Source organism: Microchirus variegatus (assembly GCF_963457635.1).
Source record: "Microchirus variegatus genome assembly, chromosome: 17".
Classification (NCBI taxonomy): Eukaryota; Metazoa; Chordata; class Actinopteri; order Pleuronectiformes; family Soleidae; genus Microchirus; species Microchirus variegatus.
In genome coordinates, this window is record NC_139818.1 from 22405274 (window position 1) to 22422026 (window position 16753).

The 16753-nt window shown below is 42.5% G+C and overlaps 2 protein-coding genes across 2 annotated transcripts; one reads left to right on the top strand and one right to left on the bottom strand.

Moving 5' to 3' along the window:
- Window positions 1–293: 293 nt before the first annotated feature.
- zc3h7bb (zinc finger CCCH-type containing 7Bb) lies at window positions 294–9916 on the bottom strand. The gene is made up of 21 exons (XM_083903992.1): window positions 9791–9916; window positions 8404–8465; window positions 8259–8295; window positions 7833–8030; window positions 7464–7622; window positions 7200–7340; window positions 7079–7121; window positions 6765–6997; window positions 6336–6630; window positions 5522–5577; window positions 5301–5400; window positions 4813–4974; window positions 4068–4273; window positions 3878–3978; window positions 3291–3472; window positions 3119–3198; window positions 2548–2810; window positions 2350–2455; window positions 1912–2020; window positions 1600–1733; window positions 294–1471 (listed from the first exon to the last, which is right to left on the bottom strand). The coding sequence occupies exons 2-21, from the start codon at window positions 8460–8462 to the stop codon at window positions 1436–1438; spliced, it is 2700 nt and encodes an 899-aa protein (XP_083760118.1). The 5' UTR covers window positions 8463–8465; window positions 9791–9916; the 3' UTR covers window positions 294–1435.
- A 1211-nt stretch (window positions 9917–11127) lies between these two features.
- LOC310939091 (ran GTPase-activating protein 1-like) lies at window positions 11128–15132 on the top strand (the record flags this gene model as incomplete). The annotated part of the gene is made up of 13 exons (XM_083903758.1): window positions 11128–11181; window positions 11899–12017; window positions 12099–12226; window positions 12381–12440; window positions 12538–12717; window positions 12805–12939; window positions 13171–13329; window positions 13417–13530; window positions 13610–13709; window positions 13808–13892; window positions 14403–14592; window positions 14853–14936; window positions 15022–15132. Exons 2-13 carry the CDS (start codon window positions 11906–11908, stop codon window positions 15130–15132), a joined length of 1458 nt encoding a protein of 485 aa, XP_083759884.1. The 5' UTR covers window positions 11128–11181; window positions 11899–11905.
- Window positions 15133–16753: the final 1621 nt, after the last annotated feature.

Below are 16753 nucleotides of genomic sequence, written 5' to 3' on the forward strand. Positions count from 1 at the left end.
TGTCGTTAGTTGCAGGGAGCAAAAACACTCAGGTGCGTATGAGGAACCTAGGTTTTTTTCCGTTTTGAAACGTCGTCGGGCAAAATAAGGACCCCAGTTCAACTGAAGACGCGGGCAACTCCATGTCCTCATAATTTCAAACCACCTTAAATAATATATAACAATCGATTATAGAAAAATATACTCTGAAACAGTTCATTTTCATTCCGGCGTTTCAGCCTTTTAAATCATTTTTCCTTCTTAAATTACTACAACGCTATCAACTCAAGTCGGTGTTTTTCGCCGCGCTTCAGTCCAAGTGAGGTCGTTATTTTCTGAACACTTATCAACGGTGCTATCTTTATCGCCTAGAGCGGATCTAAGCGGGACTTTGTACGCCGTCAAAGCCCCGTTGTCGCAGACGTTTAACTGCCGGATTTTAATCGCCAGTTTCATCAAACTGAGCAGAGCAACTACAACATTATTATGTGAAGAGGTGTGTGCGTGTGCAACACTTGATGTGATGATATAACACCTTATCAAACCATTTGTTTCCCCCCCTTAAGCTTAAGAGGAGACGGGATTAGTTACACAACCCTGCCTTTTAAGTGCATCTCCGTACATTCCACAACCACAGCAGCATCGTTTAAAACGTGAATTAAACTTCCTTGTTTTTAAAACGGCCCGTGCAGGCGCTTACATTCACAGAGTTCTACCAATATGGCAGACAAGTACAACAGGGAAGAACGACTCCAAAAACCACAACTCACTTTCATTCCCATGAAGGAAGCAGAGAAGGATTTGGTTGTTATGCAGCTCAAGTAGGAATGTCCACCAAAAACAACACAAAAAACCTCTTTCAGTTTGGTTTGCAGTTACGTTATTCGACAGCACCGAGAGCTCGGCGGTTTCTTTTTGGCACTCCAAAGTTACAATTCAAGAGAGTACGAGCTTTAACAGAATTATTACCAAGCATTCCTTATAAAGGGCAGCGACCAGCGCGCCCAGTCATCAGACCATTTTCAGTGCTGCGAGGATTTAAGAATCAAAGAGGTCACTGATGGACACCGAGCTGCCGAGTTCATAGAGCGCTCAGGAAGTTTAATCCATTATTTTAAAGTCGGAATGTACGAGAGAGGAAACTTTAAAAGGTGTCGTGTGGAACTGCAGCATGAAACAAAACACTAAAGCCAAATCCTGTATTTGTGTGCCTGTAAATGTTTTGCATATGTATATATGTATATATGTATATATGTGTGTGTGTGTGGTGTATTATTCTGTCTTGTGTCCACTTGCTCTCATGGTGCTGGCTACGATGCTGGAAGGAAGGTTCTGACTGGACAGTTGTAGCTGGAGTGGCAGGTCTGTCTGTCTGTCTGTCTGTCCTTCTGTGTGTCCGTCTGCAGCTCAGCAACAGCAGCCGGCTGTCGGCTGCCTCTGGTTACCGTGGCGATGCTCAGAGGTCGTCACCGTCTGACAACCGACGGCCTCCCTGGAAAGATAAACGTGCCGTTGTTGAGATCAAATGAACATTTTACTTATACCAAACAACTAATTGTGATTAAATTGGAAAATAATAATCAAATAAAGCAATAATGAGTATTATAACACACAACTTACCATGGTTTCTGTGTAATCTGCCGTTATGGTGACCTGCTTGTCCTCTGGAGGCGGGGTCACCGACGAGCTGTCCGTGCGTCGACACTGATTGGTGAGCTGCAGCCACAGTTCGTACATCTGCTGCATGTCTCGCACTGCGGAGTCCAATGGGAAAGACAGACGACGTCAACGACCTCGATTCAAGTGCGTTACGAAGCCGAGTGGCACTTCACGAATCAACGGTAATAGCAGATTATCGTCACGGGACGAGACGACGCGATCAAAGACATTACGAGTCGATCTAGATCATGCATTTTCTGTGGAACCTCTTACAGCTGTTGTTCTTCATGTACGTCCACACGTCCCTCTCTTCCAAACTGTGAGCAAATGAGCAGTTTCCGATGTAGTGGCACTTCTTCTGCTTCATCACATGCACGCACATCTGTGTGTGAGAGACAAACACGGGCGTTACACATACGTACGTACAATTCTTACTTTGGAAATGCAGACTAAAACGGTGTTTGGCGACTATTCTGTTCACTTTATTTTTTACTTAAACAGCCATAATCTGACAAGGCATCTGAAACTGGTAAATAATCCGCGAAGGAAAACACTGCAGACAAAAGAGGCAGAGCGGTGAGGAGGTTTACAATAACACCTGCTCCCCAGGGCAAAAAGCTGAGTCAGCTGTACACAACACGTGAGAGGCGGGGGGGGGAGTTGAGAGTGCGTGACAATAGTAGAGAGGGGGTTAAAAAAGAAAGAACTCACGTCGTATTGCTGTGGATATGTGCGTGAGAAAGGCAGAGGACGAACAACGACCCACTTCTTCTTCTCAAACGATTTCACCAGCAGGACCCGACGCTCCTTTGTCCAGCTGGAGAGACAAGAGAACCCACGTCAAACAAACAAAAGCCAAGAGAAGAGCAGCGGTTCTTTTTCAATCAGAATTCACAGCGGCGGCTTCACCTGTGTCGTGCTTTGGCAGTGCAGTACTTGAGGTTCTTGTCGGGCTCGTTGACCTGTCCTTCCCTCCAACACTGTCCACAAACGAACTTCATTTTCAGGTTCAGGGGTCGTCCCCGTCCCGCCACAGCTCCGAGCCCCCCCACCCCGACCCCTCCCATTGGGGTTACACCTCCACCTAAGCCGTCGCCCATTCCGCCGACGCCACCCCCCATTCCTCCCATTCCTCCTGTGGGCATGCTGTTAGGATGTGGGATGTGGATAGGCTGAAAGACAGGAGAAGGATAATTTCATAGTGAGTTTAAAGCATGTTTCTGCAACAGCCCTGCTCCATGGACTTCCTTTTGTCATTTAGCCGACTATAGTCCACATAAATCAGACGCACAGAAGAGGAAACGGCAGAGACAGGAGTTGTAAAAGAGTGCTGACATCCTTTCTGATGCCACGTTCGTTCTCTAATGCGCTTTGGAAAGGGAGACGTGAGCCTTCTGTTTGTTACACTTCGCAGTCTCACCACTAGACGGCACTACTTCCTTCAACTTGGGTCTTTAATATGTGAAATAAAACGCCTCACCTTCTGCTGCTTCTGTGCGTTCTGTTCCAGCCTCTGCCAGTGTCTCTTGGACTCCTGCACCATCTCTTCATGGGTGATACCTGAAGATGATTAAACCAAAGTGAGCTCTGGATTACATTTCAATGATTCCGCCCCCCGAGTTCAACGCCGTATTTAATATTTTAACACCCACCAGTATCCTGCTGCAGGACCCAGCATTTCAGCTCTATGACAGAGTGAGCGAAAGAGCAGCTGTCCTCGCGCTGGCAGCCGTAGCGGACCTCGTGGCGGCAAACGTCGAACTGGCAGAGCGGGTGCAGCGGACGCACCTTGCTGTAGCGCACGTTAGCCGACCTCACCACATGCACCAGGCACCTGGAGGAACAGAGTGATGTCAATTGTGCACATAAACTAAACTTTGGCACAAAAAAAAACTAGTGCTGGGCATGTTAGCGGCGAATAATGGCATCAACGTTAACGCATGACGCGTTTACGTGACTCCCGATTGCTAAAAAAGTATCTAAAGTAACGCTAAACTTAAAAAAAAGAGGCACGCACACGCAGCTACAAATAACCAGCGTACCGGTTATTTGTAGCGCTGCTCTAACCAGCGCTAAAGGAGCTAGCGCAGCTAACTGATGAACGATGCCTGGACTCCAGTGCCGCGGCACGTAAACATGACGTCACATGCGTCTTTTTCCTGGTGAGTCGCCACAGAAACGCGTCATGCGTTAAGAAAGTAAGCACTAAGAAAAAGATACAAGAACACGTAACACTCACTTGTTGTCGTCGAACGGGTGTCGAGCTGTGAGGTTCGAACAGACCGCTAAGTTTTCTTTGCTGCGTTTGCTAATGATTCGAGGCTTACTGTCAAAACATTCCTGCGGAGAGAGGAAAGAGTCAGAGAAGTTTTTGTTTTGTTTTTCAACAAAAACACAAAACTACAGCGGCGTCTTTACTGTGTTCTTACCTCACAGAGGAACATGAACATGCCCATGTGGAGCTGCAGCAGCCGCGTGACGCTGAGCGCCCGTCGCTCCGTGCTGCCCAGCGGATCGAACAGCAGCTCTCGGCTCAGCGCGCCCTTCCTCTCTTGCGTCCACACGTCGATCTCCTCCTGGCAGTAGGCAAACGTACAGTTCTCCCCGTACTGGCATTCCTGACGCTCCTGCACCTCTGCACCACGCAGACGGGAGAGAGAGGGAGTCAGTGCCGCTTCTCTTTAGCAACATGTTTACCATCTGCACTACCATTCAAACATGTGGGGTCACTTAGTAATGTCCTTATTTTTGAAGGAAATGCACTTTTTTCCAGTGAATACAACATTAATTTAACCAGAAATACACTCTATACATTGTTTATGTGGTAAACGACTATTCTAGCTGCAAAGGTTTGGTTTATGAATGGAATATGTACATAGGTGTATAGAGGCCCATTTCCAGTGTTCTAATGGTACATTGAGTTTGCTAATCGCATTAGAAGGCTATTGGATGATTCGAAAACCCTTGTGCAATTATGCTAGCACAGCTGAAAACCGTTATTATTTTGAATAAAAATCATTATTTCTAATCTGGTCAATGTCTTGACTATATTTTCTATTCATTTTGCAACTCTTTTGATGAATAAAAGTGTGACTTTTAATGGAAAACACACAAAAAACTGTACAGATGACCCAAAACTTTTGAACATTCGTGTACATCAAGTTTTAAATTCACCTTTACAGAGAACAAACGCCCCCAGGAAGTTGTTCCGCACAGGCCGAGGTCTGATCCTCTTCCAGGTGGGATCGTCTGAGTTTTTGAGGCGACACAGCAGCACGTCTCTCTTACAACGATGCGCTGCCTCTGGCTGATACTTGTAGTCCATCACTCGTGGACCTGAAAAGGAGGATGGAGAGGTTTTTTAGCTTAAAGATCAACATTTGACAAACGCAGTGATAGAATGTCCAAATTAGACGCATTAACAAAAGCAGCAGAATCTCTAAAGGATCCAGACAAGGGGTTGGCACCTTGCTTGAGCATGAAGGAAGCAGGACACTTGCCCATTCGCTCACTGTACAATCTCCAGAGCTACCACCACAGACATTTTCTTTCAGTGCAGCTAATGTGATTCTCTTGTACCCTGCTGATTCTTTTGATATTGTACACCCCCCCACCTGCTGGTTAAAAAGAGACTCAACAACTTCCAACAACTAAAAACCAACCTATTCGGCTGTAACAGGCGTGACAGGCCTGTCGAAACTCATGTGTGGCTGCCAGCGGGTTCCTGGAGAGCAGAGACAGGTTTGTTCCTGCTGGACCGTTCTGAAAAAGAAGAGGATGATAAGAATATGTTACATAAAACAAACAAATAAGTTACTTAGCAGAGTCAGAAAGGGCTTCTAACGCAGCACTATTTTTTAGACTGTATGTGCGAGTTACTTACTGGATGTGCAGTGTTGTTGCGCATTCCAGGGATGAAGCTATGACACACTCGTCCCCCTGAAGTACACAGACCATATATTGCAATGAGACTGACTCACACAGAAAGTACATCACTGTGGGAACTAGAAAAGAACAAGAAAACCATGGAAGAACAGATACATTTGGTTGTAGCTGTGGTTTAAAAAGGAGCAGATCCAGGATTTTAACTACACTACCATTCACACATGTGGGGTCACTTAGAAATGTCCATATTTTTGAAGGAAAAGCACTCTTTTCAATGAATATAACATTAAATGAATCAGAAATACACTCCATACATTGTTAATGTGGTAAACGACTATTCTAGCTGCGATCGTCTGCTTTTTAATGGAATATGTACATAGGTGTATAGAGGCCCATATACAGTGTTCTAATGGTACATTGTGTTTGCTAATCACGTTAGAAGGCTATTGGATGATTTGAAAACCCTTGTGTAATGGTTTTGCTGGTTCTTTGACAAAAGGGCAAAATTATTATTTTGAATAAAAATCCTTGTTTCTAATCTTGTCAATGTCTCGACTATATTTTCTATTCATTTTGCAACTCTTGATGATGAATAAAAGTGTGACGTTTAATGGAAAACACAAAAAAAATGTATAGGTGACCCCAAACTTTGGAACAATAGTGTATATTAAGCTATATTTCTGTTTTGTCTATGGATCTAAATGATACTCTGAATCTGCCAGAAGCTTTGGCGGATGCATGTGTTCAACTCAGAGCCAAACTTAGTATATCACACATTAATTATACATTAACATGAATATAATGAGATTTACCAGGGAGAGTGTACTCTGACAAGGAGTCCAGGCCGCCTGTGGCCATTCCTGCCTTTCCATCTCCGTCCGCAGCTTCAGTGGAGAAGCTTCCCAGTGCGTCCTGCGCCTGGGTGGAGCCTTGGTCCCGCTGGGCCAGTGACGTGTAAGGATCCAGCGGTGGCATGTCACTGATGGGGGAGCTGAAGAAGGCTGGAGGAAGCTGAGGCGACGGGGCTGGAAGGTTGGGGGAGTAAGGAGGCCGGAGAGCGACTGCCGTGTTGGGAAGATTGGTCGGGATAGCACCCTGGACTGGACTCTGAAAGAGACGGACGCTTTATTGAGTTAAAAATAACCAACATGTAAGTGCCAAAATAATCAGGAAATTAAAAAAAAAAAGTATTCCAGTGAAGGTGCATATAGAGATTATATCTCTTCATGTCCTACACTCGCCTCACTGACTTTCTTGGGCATGCATTCCAGCAGACTGTCCTTGATGGCGCTGTTGCATTCGTCCATGCACTCGTCAGACACCGGGACGGAGTACGGCATGGGAGGCAAACCCTGGCTGATGGGGCTCTCCGACAAGTCGGTGCACGGCGTCACCACAGGGGTCACGGCGTCGTCGCTGACTGGGATGGGCGTGGCCAACGGAGCTGGGATGCACTGCGCGTTGGACATGTCCGCTGGCGAAGAGAAAAGAGGGGCGTGAACACGACGAGTCCTGCGTGGATTCATAACATAAATGCTTTTCTGGTTTGCCATACATGGTCCAATGTCTCCCAGAGATTCCAGTCCATTGGACGACATCTATAAAAAAAAAAGCAGAAAGTTAATCCCCTCGCTTCTTCATCAGTCAGAATATCACATATTTCAAGCAGTACTCACCTCTCCTGTGGGTGGCGACGTCTCCACGTGACTCTCCCCTTCACCGGCTGTCGACTCTATCTGAGGGCTGACGTAAGCTTTGCGGCCCTTCAGACCAAGTTTACTGGCCAGATCCTGGGCCAGTTCACTCACCTGTCGGTCCTAAAAGATAAATTATGACAAGAAAAACAGACGCTTATCTTCCTGGAATAGAGGTACAACATAACCTTTTATTTATGCTATATATAAATGACGTTGGTATCAATATGATAAGCATTGACATACGTGTGGTGCTGTGAGGAGACATTTGGTTCCACACTCGTAGGCCTCTCTGAGTCGACCCAGCTCCCTCAGACAAAGTGCTTTGCGGTACAAAGCCCTGCGACTGCCCTCCGACACGTACAGAGCGCTGTCACAGTCCAAAATGCCTCGGTCAAACTCCCTCTGAGACGGAAATAAAAGGAGAAGTTGGATGTGAGAGAACAAAAAAAAAAAGGGATATGGACAGTTCCACTCACAGTGAAAAATCATTGTTTTATGTAATGGACAAGTTGTGCAGCACAGGTCTAAGTTTACTGTTAATCTTCAAGAACATTGACTCATATTTGGTGCATTTATGGCTAACACTTCCTCCTCCTTCCGCTTCCCCCTCACCGTCTGGTAGTAGGCAGCAGCCCTGTTGACGTAGAGGCTGTCCAGCAGCTCGTGAGGGATGATGAGGGCCTCAGCCTGGGCGTAGCGTGCAACACTTATCCCTTCCCCGTACTGCTGGATAGCCTGGCGACAATCCCCTTCTCGAAAGCAGGCATTGCCCTCGTCCAGCAAGTTGCACACCAACTGGGTGAGAAATGGCTAATGGGGAATGTGCAAAGAGATTTTAAACAATACAGAGTGAATAAGAGAGAGAGGGTGACATAAAATAACATAACAAAAATGGTCATCAGGGGGTAGAAGTGAAGCGAGAGCAGGATTGAGGACAAGATAAAAGAGACTACAACAGTTTCAGTATAGTCATACTAAGATTTGAGAGCAGATATTGTATGTGCACAAAAAAGCCAGATATAATGAGTCAATGCAAACCTCATAATTCTCAGGCTCTGGAAAAGGCAATGAGGACCTGTGGGCAGAATTCAAAGACATGTGTAATTGCTCTCTAACCATAAATATGCACGTCAGGTTAGTTGCAGAGGGGGGAATTAGATATCAAAATTGAACGTTCACTTACTGAATAAAGCTCATTGCTCTCTGGACCTCCTCTCTTCGTTTAAGTCTTTCGGGATCCATAATCTGAGGGTCACAATGAGGTCGACTTATAACAGCGTAAAACAGCTCAAGCAACTTAAAAATCTGTGATTTTATCAGTGATCGATTGATACACAATATGCAAACATCACAATAAAATAGAAACGAACATTTAAGAAAGTAAAAAAAAAAAATAGAAGCAGCACAGCCATAAATAAGAATGTGAATAAAATATTCAAACTAACTTTATTGGGACAAACACTGGACACACAGAGAACATGTGTACAAGTGCTATAGCTCCACCTTAACCTCATCTTTTATACATGTCCATACACTTTTGTAATATTTAGGGCTGCAACAATTATTAATTGATTATTAATTCATCATCAACTATATTGATAAATAATCAACAGATTAACCAATTATGAAAATAATGCTAGTTGCAGCCTCGTAATATTTGCACATAATATCATATTACATTGCTTACTTTTATTTCATACTTTAACATATGTAATATTTAATGTTAAATACATGGTTTTCATACTAATTCATCTCAACTTAATCTGTTAAAAAAAATGTTTTAACCTCGAACCACTTCTTACACAGCAGAATCAAGATTAAGAACATTAAGAGCTTGACAGGTACAATGACATTACATTTACATAACTATTGTATAATAGAAGAGAGTGTTGAGTTGTGTAGTTATTAAAAACATTAACAAACACTGCTTATTTATTTAAAAACAAAAATCCGTCGTAAACATGCCAGGGCCTTCCAACAAAACATGCTAACGCTTCACCGGACTTGCGTAAACAAACAACCGGCGCAGTTCACTGTTCAGGCGGTGTCTGGTTGGCGTTAGCTACCGTAAAGGAACGTAGATAGTCTTAAAACGAAAGACGACATAGTAAAGATATGAAAAGCTTATGTGCGATGGAATGATTGGGGGGCGTTAGCTACGCATTTAGCGTTAGCATTTACACTTAAACTTTTAAAGGAACGCATTAGCTTCAACGTTAGCGTGACGTTAGCGTGACCCAACAAAACAACACGGCCACGGACAACGCGTGTAAGAAAATAAATCACAACGCGGTAACTGTTTACCTGCTAGTTCTCGAAACAGCGGGTGGCGTTGGTGTTACCCAAGTTAACCCGACCGGTAGTTACAACAACCAACCAGCTAATGCTACACTGACGTTCCCTCGGGCTATATGCTAATAACTTACACACACGTATATATCTCCAAAGAAGAACCATAACACAGAAACGTTGCGCACATAAATGCGTTGTTATTAAAATGCGAATGTTTGTTAGGGTAACAATTACTGATAAACAGCTAGCTCCTCGGGTAGCTACTCTCAGTAACTCACCGACTTCGGTTCGTGCTTTTTTTGCTGAAGAGGAAGCTTCACAGTGCGGTTGACGTTAACACGGGAAACCGTAAGAAGACAGTCGAATATCAGTGATGATCCAGGCGCATATTTGAACAGGTGGTGCCCCTGTCATTGGTGTGTGCGTGTGTGTGTGTGTGTGTGTGTGTGTGGACGGCGCACGAGTTTCTAAAAGTGTGCTAACGCCAGCTGAGCTAACTGCTATCTGTGCTAACCAACGACCAGTGCCCTTATCGCAACAAGTCTCCAGGAGAACGACCACAAGAGGGCAGCACGTGTAGTCACCTGTAATGTTTTTCCCTCCCTCTCTTTACTCTAAATGAAAATGAAAATGACTGCATACTGCACTTTAAAAAACAAACTTTTTATTTGAAATTTCTGAAAAACTGTAAACAGTCTGATTTGCAGATTGCTTCTAGTCAAAGATGCGTGAACACAATTCTTGTCCAGAATGTATGGATTTATTAAAAAGGTCAAATATGGTTAATTTAGCTTGAAATTCCTGAAAAATGTGCAGTAAAATGTCTAATTTACAGTACAGATAACACACACAAACAACTCAGGACATGGACATTTTTGATTTTGTTACATCCCAGTTTATATTATTATTATTGTTATTGTTATTATTATTAATAAAGTGCAAATGTGGGACTTTTAATTTGAAGTTTCCCAGTAAATTGTATATTTAAAAAAAATCTGATTGGCAATTTGCTAGTAGTCACAGATGTCATGAACACAACATTTTACTAGCCTCATAGTTGCCTAAGTCATATCTGAACATTTTCAGGAAACAAGAAAAAACTATTTATTTAGCAAGCACATTAGTGAAGTTAGGCAGATATGACAATTACCAAATAAAATGACTCAGGCAATTATTCTATGCTAGGCTAACAAATTCAGTCTTGTCAAGAACGTATGGGATATTTAACTTTATTGCTTCTCAAAGTTGAATTTTTTTTCATTTAAAAAGTGCGAGTATGAAACATAGCTGCAAGGAATTTCATAATTTTTTTTGTATGCTAATAATCAAAAATGTTGTAAAATACGAAATTTTGCTGTCACAGAACTCAGGGATTTTATTTTTGATCAAGTACTTTTATCACGTAACTTTTTATAATGTTAAATACAACATAATAACAAATAATACATTAGTAACAAATAATGCTTTGTATAATACACAATAATACAAAGCATAGGCGCGTTGACCGCAGTTGGCCATAGGGGGCGGTAAATTAACAACTTGTTACTCGTAGCGACAAGATCAACGAAGAAGTCACGATGACGTCACATGTATCAACTACCGGCGCGGAAGAAGCGAATAAGCGGTGTGTGTGTGTTCGCTGTCGTTTCACTTGGAAATACTATCTGTGGTAAGTTGTCAGAGTTAGAAACAGTCTACTTTCTCTCTGTGAGAGTTTTATGAGCGACAAACACACAAAAGAAGTCTATAAAGTTATGATATACAGTCATATCAGGCTTAGTTTAGCTTGCGCACTACTAAGTAACACTAGCTAGCCACGGTTATTGTTCGCAAAGCTAATCGTGCGTCGCTGTTCGCGCATGTAAATGATCTCATCTGTCAATGAACAGTTAACTTTATTTAGGGTCACTCAAATGTGACCGTTATTTTAACTAAACACTATGCAACTTAAAATCGTAGCAGCACTTTTTACCCATTCATTGTTGGATTTGATTATTCACAATGCTTTCTGATATTTTATCCCGCTAATCTCTGTGTGACTGTGTTCTATGTTTGTATTTATTATATATTCTAAGATTTCAGTCCTAATCCTTGAATACACGTGAACGCTGTACTTATTAGGGAAATTCTCAGTTATTGACGTCCATGAAAACTTTCCTCTGGCTCCAGCTTTCTCCATCTTTTGAAGCGTTAAACAAATATCAGAATCAGAAGCAGGTTTATTGTCATGTATGCTAGAATCGATACAGGGAATTTTGCTGTGGTGGAATTGGTGCCAAAATACAATAAAAAAAATATATAAATTACACAGTATATTAACTAAATTAAAGGCTGTGTTGCGTTTAATTCAGCAAAACTTAATGGGTTCACTGCATGTGTCTTCCAGAGTCATTATGGCCTCAGATGTCATCGCACAGCTGGCTGATGCTCTCGCCAACACTCATGTCGGTGATGGAGAGTTGAGCTATAAAGGCCTGGGACTGAAGCTGGATGATGCAGATTCAGGTGAGGTTCTGAACTGGGACTGAAGTTTATTTTTGACCACAGTGCACTGCAGACCTGATAAATGATTCTCTGTGTTTTCAGTGGAGGAGCTGGTCCGTGAGATCGAGCACTACCAGGGACTGAGGGCTCTGCGTCTGGAGGGGAACACTGTCGGCGTGGAGGCAGCACAGGCCATCGCCAAGGCTCTGGAGACCAAAGACCTGCTCCAGGTTTCCCTCAGTTCATGCTTTCTGTTCCCAGTTAACCTTTTTTTCAGTTACCCAGTCATACACTCTGAATACTTTCACATCCATTTAATATTTTTCTGATTTTTTATCGCAATAAAATAATTCACACGATATTTTCTTTCTTTGACTCGCTCAGAGATGCTATTGGAGCGACATGTTCACAGGAAGACTCCGCTCCGAAATACCAACCGCTCTGGTGAGAATAACAACTTAAGGTTTTTTTTCAATTTATCATGTTTTTACATGATAACTGATGATTACAGTCATGTATTTTTATTTGTGTCTTTCTTCAGAGGTCCTTGGGCAGTGCAGTAATGATTGCAGGGGCCAGGCTGACTGAGTTGGACCTGAGTGATAACGCTTTTGGGCCGGACGGTGTCAAGGGAATCGAGCAGTTGTTGAAGAGCCCGTCCTGCCACAGCTTGAGGGAGCTGAGGCTCAACAACTGTGGCATGGGGGTCGGAGGAGGAAAAGTGAGTCCACGGACCGCACGATATTGCCGCGTTACTTTGGAATAGTGAGCCTCAAGTCATGGTTTTCTAACTGAGGTCTGTGTTTAGATCTTGGCCGAAGCTCTGATCCAGTGCCACAGACAGTCATCGTCCCACGGATCTCCGCTCAAACTCAGAGTCTTCATCGCAGGGAGGAACCGTCTGGAAAATGAAGGAGCCAATGCTCTCGCCAAAGCCTTTCAGGTAGAAAACACATTTTTACTAAAGTGATTTTTCCATGTCTGCTTCTAGTCAGAATAAATCCTGACTCTGTTAATGGGTAATAATATGTGTAAACACGGGTGTAATTACAGTGAAAATGAATTATCAAGGTGAATGTATCACCGAAATTATCAGAAAATGGAAACATAAACTTCGACAATTGGACAATTTGGACCATTTTTTCAATACAATTTTTCTTTTTTGTCTCATAAGCTGATGGGCAGCTTGGAAGAAGTCCACATGCCCCAGAATGGCATCAACCACACGGGTATAACGGCTTTGGCTTCAGCCATGCGACACAACCCTGAACTCCGTGTCCTCAACTTCAACGACAACACCTTCACCAAGAAGGGAACAGTGGCCATGGCACAGGTGAGGCCTGTTTATTTTCACACCTTCCCTCGTTAAGACAAAACACAGGTATGTATGTACTGTATTGTGTGTTTTGATGTCTTGCAGGCTCTGCGGTTTCTGAGAAACGTCCAGGTGATCAACTTTGGCGACTGTCTGGTTCGCTCCGAAGGAGCCATCGCCCTCGCCGCAGTTTTGAGAGAAGGACTGCCGGTCCTCAAGGTGAGTTCAGCGTCAAAGTTCAGCACTTTGTGTCTCTAAATGTCGCCACACGCTCATGTACGTCTCTTTTTTTTTCCAGGAGCTGAATTTGTCATTTGGTGAGATCACTGAGGCGGCAGCGCTGGTCGTGGCTCAGGCTGTCATGGACAAACATTACATGGAGAAGGTGGATCTGAACGGTACGTTCACAGACTGTAAGGACTGCTCGAGTAGAAGCAGCAACACTTCAATTGTTTAATTCTAAGGATTAAACCTTCTCTGTTTGTGACTTATACAGGGAACTGTCTAGGAGAAGAAGGCTGTGAGGCTTTGAGAGAGGTGATGGAGAACATGGATAAAGGAGACATGCTGGCTTCACTCAGGTAAGACTGTGTGTGTGTGTGTCGTGTGAAATTCAAGCCTCAAAACCTAAGAATTGAGCAACACTTCCATGGCCCACACCCATGTTTGTACTTAAGCAAGACTGTTGCATAACATTGACGTAAACGGATGACATTGAAATGAAATTATTGGTTCCTACGACCATTAAATATCAAAAATAATCATAGTCTTTGATCTATATAATCTTGATCGCTGTTTAAGCACAGTGACAAACAAACACAACATATAGTTAACTATAGTTTTTTATAGTATAACTATAAATGACAAAGTGAGAGACAGCATGTTTTATTAGACACGATTTCAGACATTGTTATTTATATTTGTCTTTCCCAGAGAACAATAATATTCAGTAAATAATGAAAATGAAAGTATTTTTAAAATTTCCACATGTAATACCTCCAAGACGCACTAGGGGGCCCCAGCACACACTTTGTTGTTTACCTGCAAATGAACAGGTGAAGTTGAATGTCTCACCTTTAAATTCACTGTAGTGATGATGAGGGAGAACCTGATGACGAGGATAACGACGACGAGGAAGAGGATGATGATGACGACGAGGAAGAGGAGGATGAAGACGACGATGGGATCGATAACTGTAATGAATACGATGAGGAAGATGAAGACATTAAGGAAAACGGTGTCATGAGAAAAGACGACAGTCCTGCTAAACACCAGAACCCAGTAAACTGACTTTAAATTTGTTTGTTTTTTATTCGTTTGTTCGATCTTGGACACCTTTTGTCTCACTGACGCTCATTTGTGGAGCTTATTTAAAGGACAGGCACAAATAAATGGTGAAGTTTTGTAAACCTGTTGGATGCGGCATCGTGTATTATCAAAAGCACCAAATGACTGAATATATCTTTAACTACTTGTCTTCATTATATTCCACTGACTGGAAACTGTTGCCTCTGATTATGCGATTGTATTGATTGTTACAGGCAGAGATCATGTCCTTTCTCAGCAGCCCCACAGTTGAGAAGCTCCTTCAGCTCGGAGACATGAGGACAGACCTGCTGCACCAGGTGGGAATTTAAAATCAGTGGGTGTCAACTGTCTCAGCAGGATGTCGAGATTGAGACTCTTTTTTTTGTCTTTTCTCTTCTCCAGGTCGATGCGTCTGATCCTCAAAAATCCGCCGACGTCCTGCTGAAAGTCGCTTCTCTGTACGACGACGAACCGGAGACGAAGACGGCCGTTCTGGAAACTATTGGTGAATAAAATATCACTCTCACCTTTTTGTAGAATTGACTTTCATCTATGTGATCAAAAATGGGAAGCATATGGCAGCTGCAGACAGTCGTTTATGCCCTCAAGTGCTTTTTTTTTCAATCCCAACTTCCTCTGTTGTTGTGAGAGTGAGACGTGTATCACAGATCCACTGTCTGATGATTGAATAACAAATTTATCTCTGGAAATGAGTAAATAATCTTTTGGCGACAGAAGTTACACAGTGGAGCTTGACTTCTCGTTACACTTTCTTTTAATCTAATGTACCTGATTTTAGGCAAAGTCTAAGATGAATTTGTGCGATGCACATGTTATTTTTTTTGGGATTATGGAGTCGTTTTCTTTGTGAATCTGCAGGAACGGTGACGCTCTCCAGTCCTGTGGTGCTGCCAGAGAGAAGCTGAGCTCTGCTCTGGAGAAGAGGTGCGATGAAAAACACTGATCCACCACCACTGGAACACACACACACACACTTAGGAACATCTTAAAAAGCGAACAGGAATGCTTTACACTTGAAAAAGAGACTGCTGACAACCACTGCTCTCCTCACCTCCGATTGTTGTGTATATTTTATGAAGGCGTCTCCAAAACTTTCCAGAATGTCTTCATTTTTTATTTTTCTACTAATAGTTCAGGTTTTTATTTTTCTAGAAAATGTAGATGAAAGTAATTAAAAAAAAACAAAAAAACTTTACACGAGAAAAAAACACATCAATGCATCTGTAGAATGTCATGGATTAACAGATTTGAGGTTTCCACTTAAATTAGAATATATATTTTTTAACTGCAGCTAAAGTGTGTTATTAATAATAAATGAGAATTGTGAATAAAAGAGCAGATTTTATTGTTCTGCTGCTGTAGTGATAGGCTGCTTAATATGTTGTTACAATCACCGCTCTGCTGCTTATAACGTCTGAGCACTGTGTGTATCAGACTACACACACACACACGGACCTGAATACACACACTGTGTGTGAGCACAGTCATAACCAGGACACGAGGATTAGATTATTATCTAGATTATGAAAGGTTAATCAGTTAATGTGACTTATCAAAATATAACAAAAAGATAGAAAAAACTAATATTTTATCAATGATTGTACTGTATTTGTGACGCATCTGTTACCACAAGGTGGCAGCAGAGAGCATTTAGTGAGTGGAGTGAGTTCACGTGTGTTTGCAGAGGTGATGAACTTTTGCTCAACACGCCGGGAACCCTGCATTATTCTCACTAGCTCTCATGTGCTGGAGTTTAGAAGGACCAAAATCACTTATCCATAATCTTCCTTTTAAAAAAAAAAATACATAATCTATATTATTACATAATATTGCTCTTAAATGACTGTTTGCTGCCGTGTGTTACCTCATGTCATGTGTCGATGACGAGATTGGAACATTAAAGGGAAGCAGGACGAGAACGGGATTAGGGCTGCAGGGATTAATCACCTATTTTGATAATAAAGTTGTTGTTTTTTTATATAATAATAATAATAATGCATTATATTTGAAGGCGCCTTTCAAGACACTCAAAGCTCTCTGCTTTTTCAGCCTCTTAATTGTGAATATTTTCTGGTTTGTTTGCCTCATATAACAAGGAAATCATTAAAACAAT